Source organism: Podarcis raffonei, chromosome 2 (assembly GCF_027172205.1).
Source record: "Podarcis raffonei isolate rPodRaf1 chromosome 2, rPodRaf1.pri, whole genome shotgun sequence".
NCBI lineage: Eukaryota > Metazoa > Chordata > Lepidosauria > Squamata > Lacertidae > Podarcis > Podarcis raffonei.
The window spans coordinates 66,950,822-66,967,100 of NC_070603.1; the positions used below are offsets into that span (position 1 = coordinate 66,950,822).

At 40.9% G+C, this 16,279-nt stretch overlaps 1 protein-coding gene across 1 annotated transcript in view; it reads right to left on the reverse strand.

The window, feature by feature from the left end:
• The window catches only part of LOC128403669 (hepatitis A virus cellular receptor 1-like), a 35,606-nt gene extending 30,811 nt beyond the window's left edge, over positions 1-4,795 (reverse strand). Inside the window, exons 1-2 of the mRNA XM_053368642.1 lie at positions 4,481-4,795; positions 766-1,128 (exon numbers count right to left, since the gene is read on the reverse strand). Coding sequence (XP_053224617.1) covers positions 766-1,128; positions 4,481-4,520 — 403 coding nt within the window. The 5' untranslated portion in view covers positions 4,521-4,795. The remainder of the gene's footprint in view (positions 1-765; positions 1,129-4,480) is intronic.
• Between the last annotated feature and the right edge of the window lie 11,484 nt (positions 4,796-16,279).

A 16,279-nucleotide genomic window follows, 5' to 3' on the forward strand; every position in this document is an offset into this window, starting at 1 on the left:
TTGGACTTGTGGCTGAAGCTAACATAGTAAAGAATCGTGTGAACATCTACTGGTCATTGAGGTTTACCAAACTATGGATGGCTGTGCAGAAGTTGCATTCACACATATACTTTGGACTTGCCCAGTGGTCTCTTCCTTTTAGCAGGAGATCAACTGCTGTCTCGTTTTTAGTTTTACTTTTCATTCCAGCAGAGGTCAACTATGACCAAGCCCTCTGATCATGAACCAAATTCCTGCTGCAACTTTTATATTTCAGCATGTCATATAGCCTGAAAATCTGAGCCATCAACTTGTTGGATTGAAGTCTTGCTTGGCACAGGACTATTTCTAAGAATATGAGAATGTAACAGCAGAAACCCTCTCTTCCTCCCTACCTTTAGCTGTGAGTGTAAATACAGATGCATATTTGTGTGTGAAGGAAATGTGATTATTGGGTAATTATGAAGAATTTAAGGGCATAATGACAAAAGAACTGCTTTGCTGCAGTAAACCAAAAGCCCATCGAGTCAAGAAATAATTGACATTTAGCTATTGATACCCATCCTCTGCAAATATGCATAATCATTTTAATGCTACCCATGTTTGGCGGGGGGGAATAGACATATGATTTATTGGGATTGTTAGCCTTCATAGCAGAAGCTCTATCTTTTCTGTAAAAAGTTTTATCAAGACCCTTTAACATTTTGCCAAGCTTAAAAATATGCTGCAAATATTGTCTTAGGTAGTGACAAACTGGCATATGCCTGGTGGAAGCATTCTGCTCACCTTTCTCAATCACAACTTCAATGTTATGTTTCAGATCGTTGAACAAGCCACGTATGTCCACACGACAACAGTATGTTCCCGAATCTTCTTCTGTTCCGTTCACAATTGTCAGAGACACATCTCCTTGATGAACATCTCCCAGTAGATAATACTTGCTATCCTTCTTATATATTGATTTCCCTTCGTTGGTCTGGAAAATTTGACTGGAACACCAAGATAGAGGGCAACTTCCTCGCCCCCAGCATATGGTTCTGATCCCATTTTCCACAGTAGAATAATGACAGGGTAAAGTGATGTTCTGGCCCACTTTTCCCTGTATTGTAGTCCCAGCAACTGATGTCAACAAGCATGTAGGGGAAGACACTACAGTTACAAAAAAGGAAAGAAAAAAGGAATGGAATTGTGACAAACTGTGGGAACATCACTGTATTTGTAAAAAGATTTCCATCTCAGCAACTTTCCTAAAGCCTAATATTATGCTGACTTTGTAATTTGAAAATATTCTGCCCAGGCACATATTCCAACACCTCGCCTCAGTCTCCTGAGTTGAAGCCAAGAAAACGAAGAGCAAACACACCCAAACTAAGCTTAACAATAATATGGGTGCTCAAACATGAAGTATGTTTCTCCATGACAAAATGTGTAGTCATTTATGGGGGGCGGATTCATAGGGCTATATCCAATGGAGTCCATTCAATATCAGAAAGCTCTCTGAGCTAATAGAACCGTAGAGGAATGGAGAAGGAATCTGATTTTTGAATGGGGGACCTTTGGAACAATGTGGAAGGTAGTGGGGTTGCAGGGAAGAGGGTGAGTTATAGGCTCCCTGTTCTGCTGAGAAACTCTTTGCTGGATCAAAGAGCTTTCCATCAGCAGAGGAACACCATTGGATGCAACTTGTAAATACTAACTTTCAATAGCAGTCATCACTTATGCACTTCAGTGGAAGTTTCTGAAATGTTTGGTAAATTCTTTAGCAAGCAACAAAAAAAAACTGATAGATATTCTTATTAAACAAATCAGTTTAGAGCAGTGGTTCCCAAATAGGGGTCCGGGGACCCCTGAGGGTCCACAGAACACACCCAGGGGACTTGCTTATCTTGGTATTTGCACGATGAAAGCCTTCCACGGATCATCCAGCCTCTGCTCATGCCCAGTGCCTGCTTGCTGGCCAGGGAAAAACTTGTGAAAGAGTTGCTGGGTGCCAAGTGAGCTGGGATTGAGCAAAAACCTCTGACACAGTTTCTTAGGGCTTTTGCAACTGGAGGGGGCAGGGGATAGGAGAGCAAATGGTTTGCTCCACGGGGCGGATTGACATGCCTATCATTTTTTTTTAAAGTAAGGGTTCCCTTCCCCCTTCCCCTTGCTCTCTACTTTTTAACTAAAAATAAGTTCTAATTTCTTCCAAGGTCTATCAAGTTTAGAGGACCCTCCCACTGCTTGTGGGTACGGTTTTCAGTGAATCTTGCCTTATGACTTTGGGATTAATGTCTCGGTTTGGAAGTCCAACAGGGAAAATAGCTAAGCAAATTGCCACAATATATATATATATATATATATATATATAATTGCAACAAAATAGCATTTTGTTTTCTTGTTTTCTGAGTCAAGCTATGTGGCTACATTTGGGAGTGGGAGGAAACAGATGTAGGGCAGAAACCAAATAAATTAAAAAGTTGGTTGTTTCTATTGGGTAATAAGCAAGAATAAAAACCTCACTCCAAATAAGTACTGTATTTAACTAATTAATCTATTTAAGCCAGGGATGAAGCGGGCACAGAAGGACTGTGTTATAAATTACTACTACTGCTGCTATTACTACTACCACCACCAAAATTACAAAATTCCATCTGTTTTCTACTCAGTCTTCACCAATACTTTATCAAGCCCTGACCAAGCCTTCACCTATGTCTTGAAGGTGCAAGATCCCTCAGATAGCAGAACTTTATGCTACAAAGTTTTGCTAAGATGCACCATCTCAGATTACAAGTAAGGAATAGCATATAAAAAGCCTTCTGAATATAGAGCACTTGCAAGTTCTATACACAGTTCCTTTTTTAAAATTCAGTTGTAGTGTAGCAATGAAGAACTTTTCCTACTGTCTGGGGATAGGCAATAGCTCAGGGTAGAGCATCTGCTTTGCGCATGCCCTGGCACCTCTGGGTAGGACCGGCAGAGATCCTTATCTGAAATCCTGGAGAACTACTGCCATTCACTGTAGAGACAATACTGAGCCAAATGGATCAGTGGTATGACTCAATAGTTTTTCTGACAGATTCAAAATTTCATGTGATCAGTTGAACAACTTTCTGTGGTTGTGTATGGTAGCCTACTTGGCAGACATTTTCACATACTTGAGCACTCTCAACACAAGCCTTCAAGGTAGTGATGTGAATATTTTTTATGTTGAAGATAAGACTGAGGCAGTGATTTAAAAATTATGATTATGGGCAAGCTGAGTATAAGGTGGTAGCCTCACTAATATCCCAACACTGGAGACATTTCTGGGGGCCAATGACATAGAACTGATGCCATAAGTAAAACATTACATCAAAGAGCACCTGCGTGATTTAGTGACCAGCATCAGAGATTACTTCCCTGCACAAAATCCTGAGCACTCATGTGTAAGGAATCCTTTTGAATGTGGTGATGTACAACTATCTGCAGAAGAGCAAGATGTACCTGTTGATGTGACTTGTGATGGCTCATTGAAATCATTTTTAAAAGACTGTAGACTAGACCAATTCTGGGTGAAGGTTTTCGCTGATTATAAGAAGTTAGGTGAAAAAGCTTTGAGACATCTAGTTCCCTTTTGTTCCACATATCATTGTGAACAAACATTTTCAACATTTTGTTATATGAAGAACAAGCATAGAAATCAACTTGCTGCTGAACCAGACTGGAGGATAAAAGTAGGAAATATTGAACCAGATGTGGAAGATTGTTTGGGACTAAATGAGGCATGATTTCTCCCATCACATTTAGCTTTAGTGTGAGTAAAAGAAAAGAAAAATATGTTATCTACCAGAAACTAAAGAGCATTTGCGCTGGTGGGAAGCCCCTTGGCGGTTAAGGACTGTGGTCAGATTTCGCAGGAACAGAATATATTTTCTTTCAAATGCTGAAGTCTGTATGCTGATAGCATGTGACTCATATCCTCACAGCTCTTGCTGACGCTGTTGAGTAGAGCCCCGTGTTTCAAATCATACAAATTGACACTGTGCGGGGATATCATAGCATATTGTAGCACAGAACCAGGTATTCTGGAAACCTAGGGTGCGTGTGAGGTTTATAGTTTTCACATGGTTATCACAGGGATCTGTTCCAGTTAGGTGAACATGCATTACATGCAGTCAGCCTCAATAACATCTTAATATGTCACATGGTTGGTGCTGACGGTTAGGAAAAGAACGTAGTATTAGTGCCTAAGCTCTTGAAATCATATACCATATGCAAATAACAGCAGCATGTTAACTTTCTCTCATTCCTGCATCTTCATCCCTAAGCACGTTTACTCAGAGACAAGTCAATTTAGGTATATATCTGGTATTACAGCCTTAAAATGTTAGAAATCACAATCATTTGCCAGATGTCTGGTCTTGAATTAAAGAGAATTAAATATTTACATACTGAACAATTACACTGTACAAGTATAAAACAATGATTTCCCAGAAGTGCAACTCCACAATTTATAATTTTGTTAATGTTTGATTACCTGTAAACACCACCAACAGAATTCGTTCCAGGGGAAACATGGTGCAGGCTTAGATGGTAGCAGAGGGTGGCTTTGTTCCTACTTGCAAGCGGAGATTTAACAGAATGCTCATTTCACAACCAAGTTCTGACTTCTCTAATTTCTTATCTACATGCTGTGTGACATAAGTCACAGCACTCAGCAGCAGGCTTTCTTTCTTTTTCGCCCCCTGTGGTTAGTTCACATCTCACTGGGCCACCCAATGCTGGTGTTTGGTAAACACTGTGGACATCTTGGTTAAAAGGCAACAAACTTCCACAGCAATGACAAAATGCTTTGCTCAGGACATCAGAGGATGGGATTTGTTCTGTACAGTACTCCCATAATCTTCAGAAATTGCCCATAAGATTTAAATGTGAAGATAAAGGCTTTCTCATTATACTGTTCTACACCATCTTTTTTATTGCAAAGTGTGGCTGGAAAGTTATGTGTAGACAGGGAATTAGCATTCAGGCTAGGATTCAGCTATTACAGGGTCTTGATGTTGTTCAAATTAATGGCTTGCTAAAGCAACTAATAGATTAGAATTAATCCAGAGCATGCACATTCACTGTGTCTTTAAAGAGAAAGAGAAGTCACCCACTCAGAAGCAACCAAGCCTCCCTCCCCATTTCCAGGGGTGGAGGGCATGGTGGTGTGGCAGTGCTTATCTGGAGAGCTGAATCGCTGCTGCTTACTGGGAAGGAGCGGGTGAGGTCAGTGTAGTTCATTTTTTTTTTTTTTTTATAAATTTTTTTATTGCTTTTTTCCAGAATCTAAATCCATCATCAATAACACAACAAAAGCGGTTTTACAGAAAGAAAAAGAAATTAAACAAGAAAAAATTCATTTTTCGAAGTCTTTTTTTTTTTTTTTCATCATCCACTGGACTTCCCCATCTCCTCCATCCCTGCATTCTTTATAATAAATATAAACAGCAAATTAATACCTTGTTTCCTGTGTTTTTATATTTTCATCTAATTATTCACTCTGAAATTAAAACTTTTCTCAATCATTAACTTTGTTTCTATCAACTCCGAATTTCAATACTGAAGCATATTTACCTCAAACCTTAGCAAATTTTTAACATTCATATATCTTATAATGTTTTTGTAAATAGTCCTTAAATTTTTTCCAATCCTCTTCCGCAGCCTCTTCTCCCAGGTCTCGGATTCTGCCAGTCATTTCGGCTAGTTGCATATAGTCCATCAGTTGTGTGTGCCATTCTTCCAGTGTGGGTAGCTCCTGTGCCTTCCAGTATTTAGCTATGAGAATTCTTGCTGCAGTCGTTGCATATAGAAAGAAGGTTCTGTCTTTCTTAGGTATCCTCTGGCCCACAATGCCCAAGAGGAAGGCCTCTGGTTTCTTCTGAAAGGTATACTTAAATACCTTTTTCAACTCGTTATAAATCATTTCCCAGAAGGCCTTCACCCTCGGGCATGTCCACCAGAGGTGGTAAAAAGTTCCTTCAGCCTCCTTACATTTCCAACATTTATTATCAGACAAATGGTATATCTTTGCAAGTTTGACTGGGGTCATGTACCACCTGTACATCATTTTCATAATATTTTCCTTTAAGGCACTACATGCCGTAAATTTCATACCGGTGGTCCATAACCTTTCCCAGTCCTCAAACATAATGTTGTATCCAATATCTTGTGCCCATTTTATCATGGCTGATTTGACTGTCTCATCTTGAGTATTCCATTTAAGCAGCAAGTTGTACATTCTTGAAAGCACTTTCGTCTTAGGTTCAAGTAATTCTAGTTCTAATTTTGATTTTTCCACCTGGAAACCAATTTTTTTATCTTTTTTAAAGATCTCTAAAATTTGGGCATAGTGAAACCAGTCTCGCACCTTCCCTTTCAATTTTTCAAAGCTCTGCAACCTCCAAGTGTCACCCACTCTTTCTATTATTTCACAGTATTTTGCCCAGCCACCCCCCATATTAAGTATTTTTGTGGCTTTAGCCTCCATCGGTGATAACCACCTCGGAGTCTTGTTTTCAAATAAGTCCTTGTATTTAGTCCAGACAGAAAACAGAGATTTCCTTACAATATGGTTTTTAAACAACTTATGAGACTTTACCTTGTCGTACCACAAATATGCATGCCACCCAAAAGCATTGTTGAACCCTTCCAGATCTAGGACATCAGTGTTTTCTAGCAAAAACCAATCTTTCAGCCAGCAGAGGGATGCAGCTTCATAATACAACCTTAAGTCCGGCAGGGCAAAACCCCCTCTTTCCTTTGCATCTGTTAATATTTTAAATTTTATTCGGGGCTTTTTGCCCTGCCAGACAAACTTCATAATGTCCCTCTGCCACTTTCCAAAACATTCCACTCTGTCCACGATCTGTAGGGTCTGGAACAGAAACAGCATTTTTGGCAATACATTCATCTTTACTGCTACAATTCTTCCCAACAAGGAAAGTTTCAATCTTGACCAGATTTCTAGATCCTTTTTAATTTCAGACCAACATTTTTCATAATTATCTTTAAACAGATTCAAATTTTTCCCAGTCAAGTTGACCCCCAGGTATTTCACTTTATTAACAACGTTTAGTTCTGTTTCCTTCTGAAACCCATCTATTTCTAAAGGTGTCAAGTTTTTTGCCAAAACCTTAGTTTTTTGTTTGTTTAACTTGAATCCCGCCACCCGACCAAACTCAGAAATTAATTCCAATACTCTTTTTGTGCTGGACACCGGCTCCTGTAATGTCAAAACCAAGTCATCTGCAAAGGCCTTCAGTTTATATTGTTTTCCTCCGACCTGTATTCCTTCCACCTGCTGATCCTTCCTGATCAAATTTAGCAAAACCTCAAGGACAGAAATAAATAGCAAGGGTGATAGGGGGCACCCCTGTCGTGTTCCTTTTTCAATTTTAAACTCTTCTGTCACCACATTGTTTACTATCAATTTAGCCTTTTGTTCTGAATATATTGCATCTATGCCATTTTGGAACGCCCTTCCCACTCCCATCCCTTCCAAATTCTTCTTCATAAATTTCCAAGATATATTGTCAAAGGCCTTCTCCGCGTCTATAAATATCAAAACTGCTTTTGTATTCAAATTTGTCTGTAGAAGTTCCAGAACGTCAACAATGTTCCTAGTATTATCTGACAAATGCCTGCCAGGGAGAAAGCCTGCTTGGTCTTTATGAATAACTCCATTTAAGACTTTTTTCAATCTATTTGCCAAAATGTCAGCAAAAATCTTGTAATCCACGTTTAGGAGTGAGATGGGACGGTAGTTCTTAAGTTGAGTCTTTTCAGATTCCAATTTTGGTATCAAAGTGATGAATGCCTCTTTCCACGATTCTGGTGCCCCCTTCCCTTCCATAATTTGATTACATACCTCCATCAATGGCTGAGTCAGGTATTCCTTCAATATCTTATAGTATTTGGAGGTAAGTCCATCTGGGCCCGGGGATTTGCCTAGTTACATGTTCTGAATGGCATTTTCGATTTCCTGTTGGGTTATTTTATAATTCAGGTCAGTTTGTTTGTCTTGTGTTAGTTTTTGTAGGCCATAGCTTTTTAAAAATTTATTTATTTCAGTCTCCACTTGGGGTCCTTGGGAAAACAATTTTTTAAAATATCTCTGGAAACACTTTCTAATTTCCTCTGGTTTCTGAATACATTCTCCTTCAACCTCTAGATTGGTAACAAAGTTCAGTTTTTGTCTCTTTTTCAGCTGCCATGATAGCAGCTTCCCACATTTATTTGCCGATTCAAATGATCTTTGTTTCATCTGTTTGATTTTCCATTCAACTTCTTGATTTATCAGTTTTGCATATTGTGCTTGATGGAATTTTATTTCTCTCAAAACTTCTTTTGATTTTGGATTTAGTCTCAACTTTTTCTCTCCGTCTTTTATCCTTTCCAAGATCTTGTCCTTTTTACCGTTCCAGAGTTTTTTCTTAATAGAATTCTGCTGTATCAGAAACCCTCTCATAACAGCTTTGCTTGCGTCCCAGATTGTTTTTTTTTCCACCGAAGTGTTCAAATTTAGTTCAAAGTAGTCTTTCATCGTCTTTTGGGCCTTCTTCACTATCTCCTGGTCTCTAAACAATGCATCATTCATTCTCCATCTGAAGGATCCAGCTGGTGTAAGTCTCAAGTCCATTTTCAAGGGGTTATGGTCGGAGCAAGTTTTAGGGCAGATCTCTACTTTTTTGGTCTTGGGTGCCAGTCCTCTAGATATCCAGATTTGGTCGATTCTTGTCCAGGATAGGTGGGCCTCAGAAAAGAATGTTCCCTCTCTACCTAGGGGGTTCTTTGTCCTCCAGATATCAATCAAGTCCATATTGTCTGTGAGTTCAAAAAAAGTCTTTGGTAGTCTGCCATCTTTAGTCACATTTTGATTTTGTGACTTATCCATGTGTGTGGAGACAACCCCATTCATATCTCCCATCAGAATGATGTTATTATAGTCCATATGGTCCAGCATTGTCTCATGCAGCTTCCCATAAAATTCAGATTTCCCCTCATTTGGTGCATAAATTCCAATTATCAAAAATTTTTCTCCTTGTGATTGTATTTCGATCGCCAAAATTCTTCCTTGTTCATCTTTGAACACAAATTTTGGTGCTAGGCTCTCCTTTGCATATATCACGACTCCCCTTTTCTTTTCTTTAGCTGATGAAATAAATTCTTGGCCTAGTCGCTTGTTTATTAGCACTCTTCTGTGGAGCCTAGTCACATGGGTTTCCTGGAGACAAATGACGTCTAGTTGTTCTTTCCTCAAAATGTGAAAAATCCTTTTCCTTTTTTCAGGGGAATTTGCCCCATGGATATTCCAACTAAAAAGCTGCAGAGACATCCTGGATCAGCTTGTTAGCCGATGGGGTTGTCTCCCTTCTCGTCTATGTCTGGAGGTGGATCTTTTGTACCAGGCGTGGGGGGTGGCCAGGTACCTGCTGTCCCTTTTCGAAGGTCCTCCCCGTGATCGTTTAGGAATTTTTCTTGCTCTTCTGCTGTTCTGATTCTCACCTTCTTCCCTTTCAAATTAAAAGATAATCCTTGGGGGAATTCCCACCTGTAAGGGATTGTGTTGTTTCTTAATAATCTTGCCAGATCCTTGTATGTAGTTCTTAAGTCCAACAATTGTTTTGGTATGTCTCTGAAGATTTCTGCTGTCTTTCCCTGTATCACCAATGGGTTTTTAAAATGTAGGCCAAGTATGTTGTCTTTTTCTTGCTTGTATCTCAATATGATCAAGCAATCCCTTGGTTTATCTTTCTTGGCCACTCTTCCCAATCTAAAAGCGGTGACGATTTTGAAGTCTTTCTCTTCTGCCAAACCCCAGAACTTGGATATTTCTGCAGTCAAAAAGCCAGCCAAATCTTCCTTTTCTAGTTCTGGAATATTTCTAATCCTAAGATTACTTTCCCGGTTTTTCAGCTCCGCCATAGACAGATAGGCCTGTTGTTCAGTGACCTGTCTACTCAGTGGTCTTACTTCCCCTCTTAATTCCTCAATCCTTTTTTTGTTTTGGTCTGCTTTCGTGTTTGCGTCCTCAGCTAATTTTCGGTTCTCTGATATAGTCTTTTCAAAATTTCCTATCACCTGTGTGTTTTGAGCAACTTGGTCTGTCAACTTATTAATCGTTGCTGTAACCTGGTCAAATTTAGCCGCTTGTTCATCAGCTTTCTTATTTAATGCTGCCAGTTGATCCAATATTTCTTTAGAAATAGGGTCTAATCCTCCTGCAGCCATATCCTCCAAAACTGGCTGTTTAAATTGTCCTTCTTGCAGACCTGTCACAATTGGAACAGATGATCTACGTGGCTGCACAGGCAAAGTTGATTGCAATAGTTCAGTTTGTTTTGCTTTCTTGGCAGCCCTTGTTTTTCCTGCCACACTCATTCCACAACTGTCTAGGTTTCAAGGTCAAATTGTAAATCCCATGGGAAAAGCAATCATCCAGGCAAAAAGATTTCCAAAACAACCAGCAGTTCTCAGAGGTTTATATTTCCACAATCCAGCAGGGGGAGCTCCCCAAAAGTTTCCACCATTTAATTCCCAAATATGGTAAAATCCAAAATAAGGGGGGGAAACCCTCTAAATTCACTTTAAACTGCAGATGATAAAGGTTCTTTGCGAAGGTGTGAACAACAGTTCCTTTTTTGTAACTGCAAAGTAGCCCAATGTAACTTTATGTCTCTATACACAGTTGCCACAGTCTGATGTTACTTTGTATCCAGGCAGCCCGTGAGCTGGGGCTTATAACTTTATAATCCACAAAATATAGAGAGGTATAGCACAGTCTCACAATCAAATCCAAACTTGCAGGGTAAGTTCCAACTTCTTTTAAACTCCTTTCAACGCTTCCGCTTTAAAAAAACTTTGCTCAGTACTTTAAACAGGGACGGAAGACTGACTTCCTTTTTAGCGTCTCCCGCTTTCAGCCGAAATTCACCAATTTGATGTCCAAATAAAGCCTCAAATTTCTTACTCACGAGTTTGTTGTTTCCAATCAAATGTTCAAAGAAGAAAGGTCAGCGCTCATCAGCAGCAGCCGCGCGGCTTCGCTTCCGCGGAAAGAGCGATGGATTCACAGCACCGCTACCCCCTCCACGTTCCGGAGCCCCTTACGGGGTCCCTTCTGCGTATCCGAGGTCGCTCCTGGTGCCCGCCGAATCCCACGGCCACGGGCTCACTCTACCCGTGGTTTTCCTAAACGGGTCGTCGCTGTGCCGCAGCGCACGACCCTTTTCCGCGGAGCCCCTCTTCAACAACTGAAGAGGACCGCCATTGCTGTTTCGCGCCGCCTCCGGAAGTAGTTCAAATGCTCCAGCAGAAGCACCAGATTGAGTCTGCCGGTGTGTTTGCATTGCACTAACCTCCGTGTGTTAAGCAGCAGTGGCACTACTGTTTGAAGGTCAGGTAAGCACCACTGTGAGCAGCTGTCTGCTGTTGCCTATTTTGTGCCTTAATCTTGCCAACATCTTGAGTTTTATAATACATGCAGCTGCATCAACTTCAAATGATAAAATTCAGAAAAACTGCACCAGACCCCCTCAGATGGTATTATATGTGGATTTTATGACACCCACTGGGTGGTATTCAACTAAATTTTATTCAGAGTAGAGCCATTTAAAAGGGACGCGGGTGGCGCTGTGGGTTAAACCACAGAGCCTAGGACTTGCCAATCAGAAGGTCAGCGGTTCGAATCCCTGTGACGGGTGAGCTCCCATTGCTCAGCCCCAGCTCCTGCCAACCTAGCAGTTCGAAAGCACATCAAAGTGCAAGTAGATAAATAGGTACCGCTCTGGTGGGAAGGTAAACGGTGTTTCCGTGCGCTGCTCTGGTTCGCCAGAAGCGGCTTTGTCATGCTGGCCACATGACCCGGAAGCTGTACGCTGGCTCCCTTGGCCAATAAAGCGGGATGAGCGCCACAACCACAGAGTCGGTCACGACTGGACCTAATGGTCAGGGGTCCCTTTACCTTTTTAGAGCCATTTAAATGAATGGAACTAACTTAGTCGTGTTGATTACCGTAATTTCAACAGGTCTCCTCTAAGTAAAAGTTGAACACCACCCATGGAGTTGGCTCCAGGCTAAGTTAATTGAGCTTAAGTTCCAATCACTTAAATGAGGCAAGTTAGTCATTATTTTAATATAAGTCCCATTGAAATCAATGGGATTTAATTTTGCTCACTGCTAGCAACCAAAGTCGTGGTACTTTAGTGCATGTGCACAATAAAATCCAATGCACGATAAATGTTGATTTCTGAACATGAAGGTGAATGCCTTAAAGAACTCCAAAGCCTTATTTTGATTGACTACTGGGGTTTGCATGTGCAACCATAAATAAATATTGCACTCAATTCAGATAATATTGAGAGGATAGCTAATGAAGATATGCTTTTCTCAGCTAAACAGCACCACCAATTTTTATTAGTGCACACAATGCACTAATGATTTAGTTTCAGATTAACATAAATTGTTTATAGCAATGCCACCAGCAATAGATCCCTCCCCAACCCCCAGGAGACAGCCCCTGTTAAAATCCATAAGTTCAATAAATAATGAATGCAATGTACTGAATAATATATTGGTAATTTCAGCATAATAATTGCTTTTCTTAACCAAGGAGAAACGAAAAAGTAGCATCTTACTTTGTAAGAGAAGAAAACAGAAATTCATCTCATTACTCCTTCAACCCAATAGAGTTTAACCCATACTCAGTGCACAAATGTAGTGTGGACAGTCACAAGCCAGTCCTCGCAAAACAGCCCTGTACCATTGCTGTTTCAGTCTAGCTTTTTGAGCCTGCTGAAACCACATCCTGTATGAAACAGAAAAACGGAACCTGTCCATTGCTGATTTCAAGAATAGACTGGTGTTTATATTCTTGCTGATTCAACCCTTGACATTTTCCCTAGCCAAGACATACATAATTATTATTATTTATTTACTGATTAAATACATTTTATTTGTTTGTTTTAAATTAGTATTTTGCCCTTCATTCCAAAGTGCAAATATATCACATAGGACACTGGGTTGAGGAACCCATGGCCCTCTTAGTGTTTTTGGATTCCAACTTATCTCACCCTTAGCCAAGATTCATAGCTCTTCCTTCTATAATTTTGCTTTTAATTTGGTTGATACCTGTCCTAGGGCCACATGGGTGTGTGGGAATTAAATACAAAACAATAACACCCAGAGATGGTGGACAAAGGAGGCATGGCAGTCCAGCTAACTGTGGTCCAGACCAGTGCTTTGAAGCTAATGCGCCATCATCACTTTATTTTGTATATAAAAAAGGAGTCCTTTTAAATGTTCCCACTTTCTCGGGAGCTTATGAAGAGCCTGTTTATCAGCAGGTATGCAGGAAGCTGACTGGGGATGCAGTCTCCCCCAAGCTAACTGGCCTCCCCTGCCTTGACATGAAAACTATGCACAAGTTAATTTGTTTTATTTAGTTAGTTTTCAAAATCGTCATCTCCTAATCACATGGAAGGGGTTTTCTTTAATTTCCTACAGTTATAGTCATGGTTTTCGATCCCAGTGAGTGGGAAGCAACTGTGTCAGGATGAGTGTGAAGAAGCCCAGAATTTGTCACCAAGCCCTCTACCCACTGGCAAAAGCAATTGTTGGCCAAGAAACTATCTCCGGGAGACACTTAGTACAGTGGTACCTCGGGTTACCAAGGGACGCGGGTGCCGCTGTGGGTAAAACCTCAGCACCTAGGGCTTGCCGATCGCATGGTTGGTGGTTCGAATCCCCGCGGCGGGGTGAGCTCCCGTCTTTCGGTCCCAGCTCCTGCCCACCTAGCAGTTCGAAAGCACGTCAAAGTGCAAGAAGATAAATAGGTACCACTTTCTAGCGGGAAGGTAAAAGGTAAAAGGTGTTTCCATGTGCTGCACTGGTGCCGGTCGCCAGAGCAGCTTTGTCACGCTGGCCACGTGACCCGGAAGTGTCTCCGGACAGCGCTGGCCCCCGGCCTCTTAAGTGAGATGGGCACACAACCCTAGAGTCAGACACAACTGGCCCGTACGGGCAGGATACCTTTACCTTTACCTCGGGTTACAGTCGCTTCAGGTTACAGACTCCACTAACCCAGAAATAGTACCTCGGGTTAAGAACTTTCCTTCAGGATAAGAACAGAAATTTGTAGAGAATTATCTCTGCAAATAAATCTATATCTACTTAAATTATTTCGTCTCATTTGCTATGGCTGGGCATCACTAAAAGTGCTCTTCAATATTAGCATCAAGCACACAACTCTGAACACCAGGGACCATCTAGGAAGGATCATTGCATTCAACAGATATACAGTGGTACCTCAGGTTACATATGCTTCAGGTTACATATGCTTCAGGTTACACACTCTGCTAACCCAGAAATAGTACCTCGGGTTAAGAACTTTGCTTCAGGATGAGAACAGAAATTGTGCTCTGGTGGCGCGGCAGCAGCAGGAGGCCCCATTAGCTAAAGTGGTGCTTCAGGTTAAGAACAGTTTCAGGTTAAGTATGGACCTCCAGAACGAATTAAGTACTTAACCCGAGGTACCACTGTAAAAGACATTCTAAGAATGACTATGCTTTTCAGCCGTTTCCTGAAGAAGAAGAAGAAGAGTTTGGATTTGATATCCCGCCTTTCACTCCCCTTCAGGAGTCTCAAAGCGGCTAACATTCTCCTTTCCCTTCCTCCCCCACAACAAACACTCTGTGAGGTGAGTGAGGCTGAGAGACTTCAAAGAAGTGTGACTGGCCCAAGGTCACCCAGCAGCTGCATGTGGAGGAGCGGAGACGCGAACCCGGTTACCCAGATTACGTGACTACCGCTCTTAACCACTACACCACACTGGCTTCCTGAAGAAAAGGAAGAGAACTACTTCATCCTACAGCTGATTTAAAGTGTTTGCATCTAAGGCTGTAGTTTTCACCCTGCTTTTAAGTGTCACTGTACTATTACTCTAAAGCAGAGATACATATTTATTTTATTACATTTATATACCACCTTTATCTTCCAAGGATCTAAAGGTGGTGCACATGGTTCTCCTTGTACTTGGTGTATGAAACTAGTTTACTCATGTCCCTAATGCATGATATGACTAAATACATTCTTTATGAAGGCAGCAACATAGAATGTCGTGGCAAAACCACAACCAAGATATTTCTTCATTTTTTAAAATAAATGTGGGTAGAATAATACTGTACTTATGAGGGAAATAATCATAATTTGCAAGTTAGGTGCTGCCCTCTTTTGCCAACTCACAGGAAAAACACTGCAAGTATGATTGAACCCTTAATGTCACAAGAATGACAACTAAAAAAAAACCTGCCATACACAGTGGAGTTAGTAGAAATGTTTAATACATGCATACTCCTGTTTCATTCCTGAGGCAAAGAAACAATGTTTCATAAAATCATGAGGATTCCAAGTAGAACACACTGATCCAAAGAATCTAATTTAAAGAGGGGAAAATACATAGGAAGTCCATTGGCAGGAGAGCCAGTAGCCATTGTGTGGAAGTGGGACTCTAGATGCTGATTTTCATGCAGAACCCCTCTCCCCACAGTACCAGCATTGGGTTGCTATCCATTTTGGGCTGGTGGTTCTACTTCTAAGTTTCCACCTCCACTCCTATCTTTCCTGAATTGTATCCATGGCAGCATTGAACTATCCAATATTCCAAAAACAAAAAACCTCTTGACCCACTGCTGCTTTTATCAGCACTCATGCTCCAATATATTGGGGGACCCTCTGGAACAGCACAGGATATTGTGCAAAGGGCTGCAGCAGGTGCAAGGGCAGAATTGGTGGGGGTCTGGGAGATACACGCTTACGTGCTTTCTGCTACTGGAACCATCAATGGATAAAAACCGCTGTGATTAACAACTGTAGTTAACCTCACTGGTCCCTGAGCAAGCTGTGAGGCACTTGCACTATAATGGAATCTTGTGTCATGATCGTACGGCCCATCATGCAAGATGCAACATTTAGTGACAAACAGACGTATTTTTAGAAGTACATTCATCTCAACAGGAAACATTTTGGTATTTATTTGTGTGTGGTTTTTAAAAAGGTTGTGTTAAACCAAAATCAGTTACTTCAATTCATGAACTAAAATTCAGAAAGGAAATTCTTGGGATGCTTTTTTGCTTATATTTGGCATAACGTTGTTTGCAACAGTCTAGCAATATTGTAGAATACGTATTTTGCTCTGACTGAAACAAAGAACCACCAGAGTACAGTACTTCCCACACACAATCAGGAAATGAGTTATCAGCGGAATCTGGGCAGTAACAAATGACAAAAGTGATGC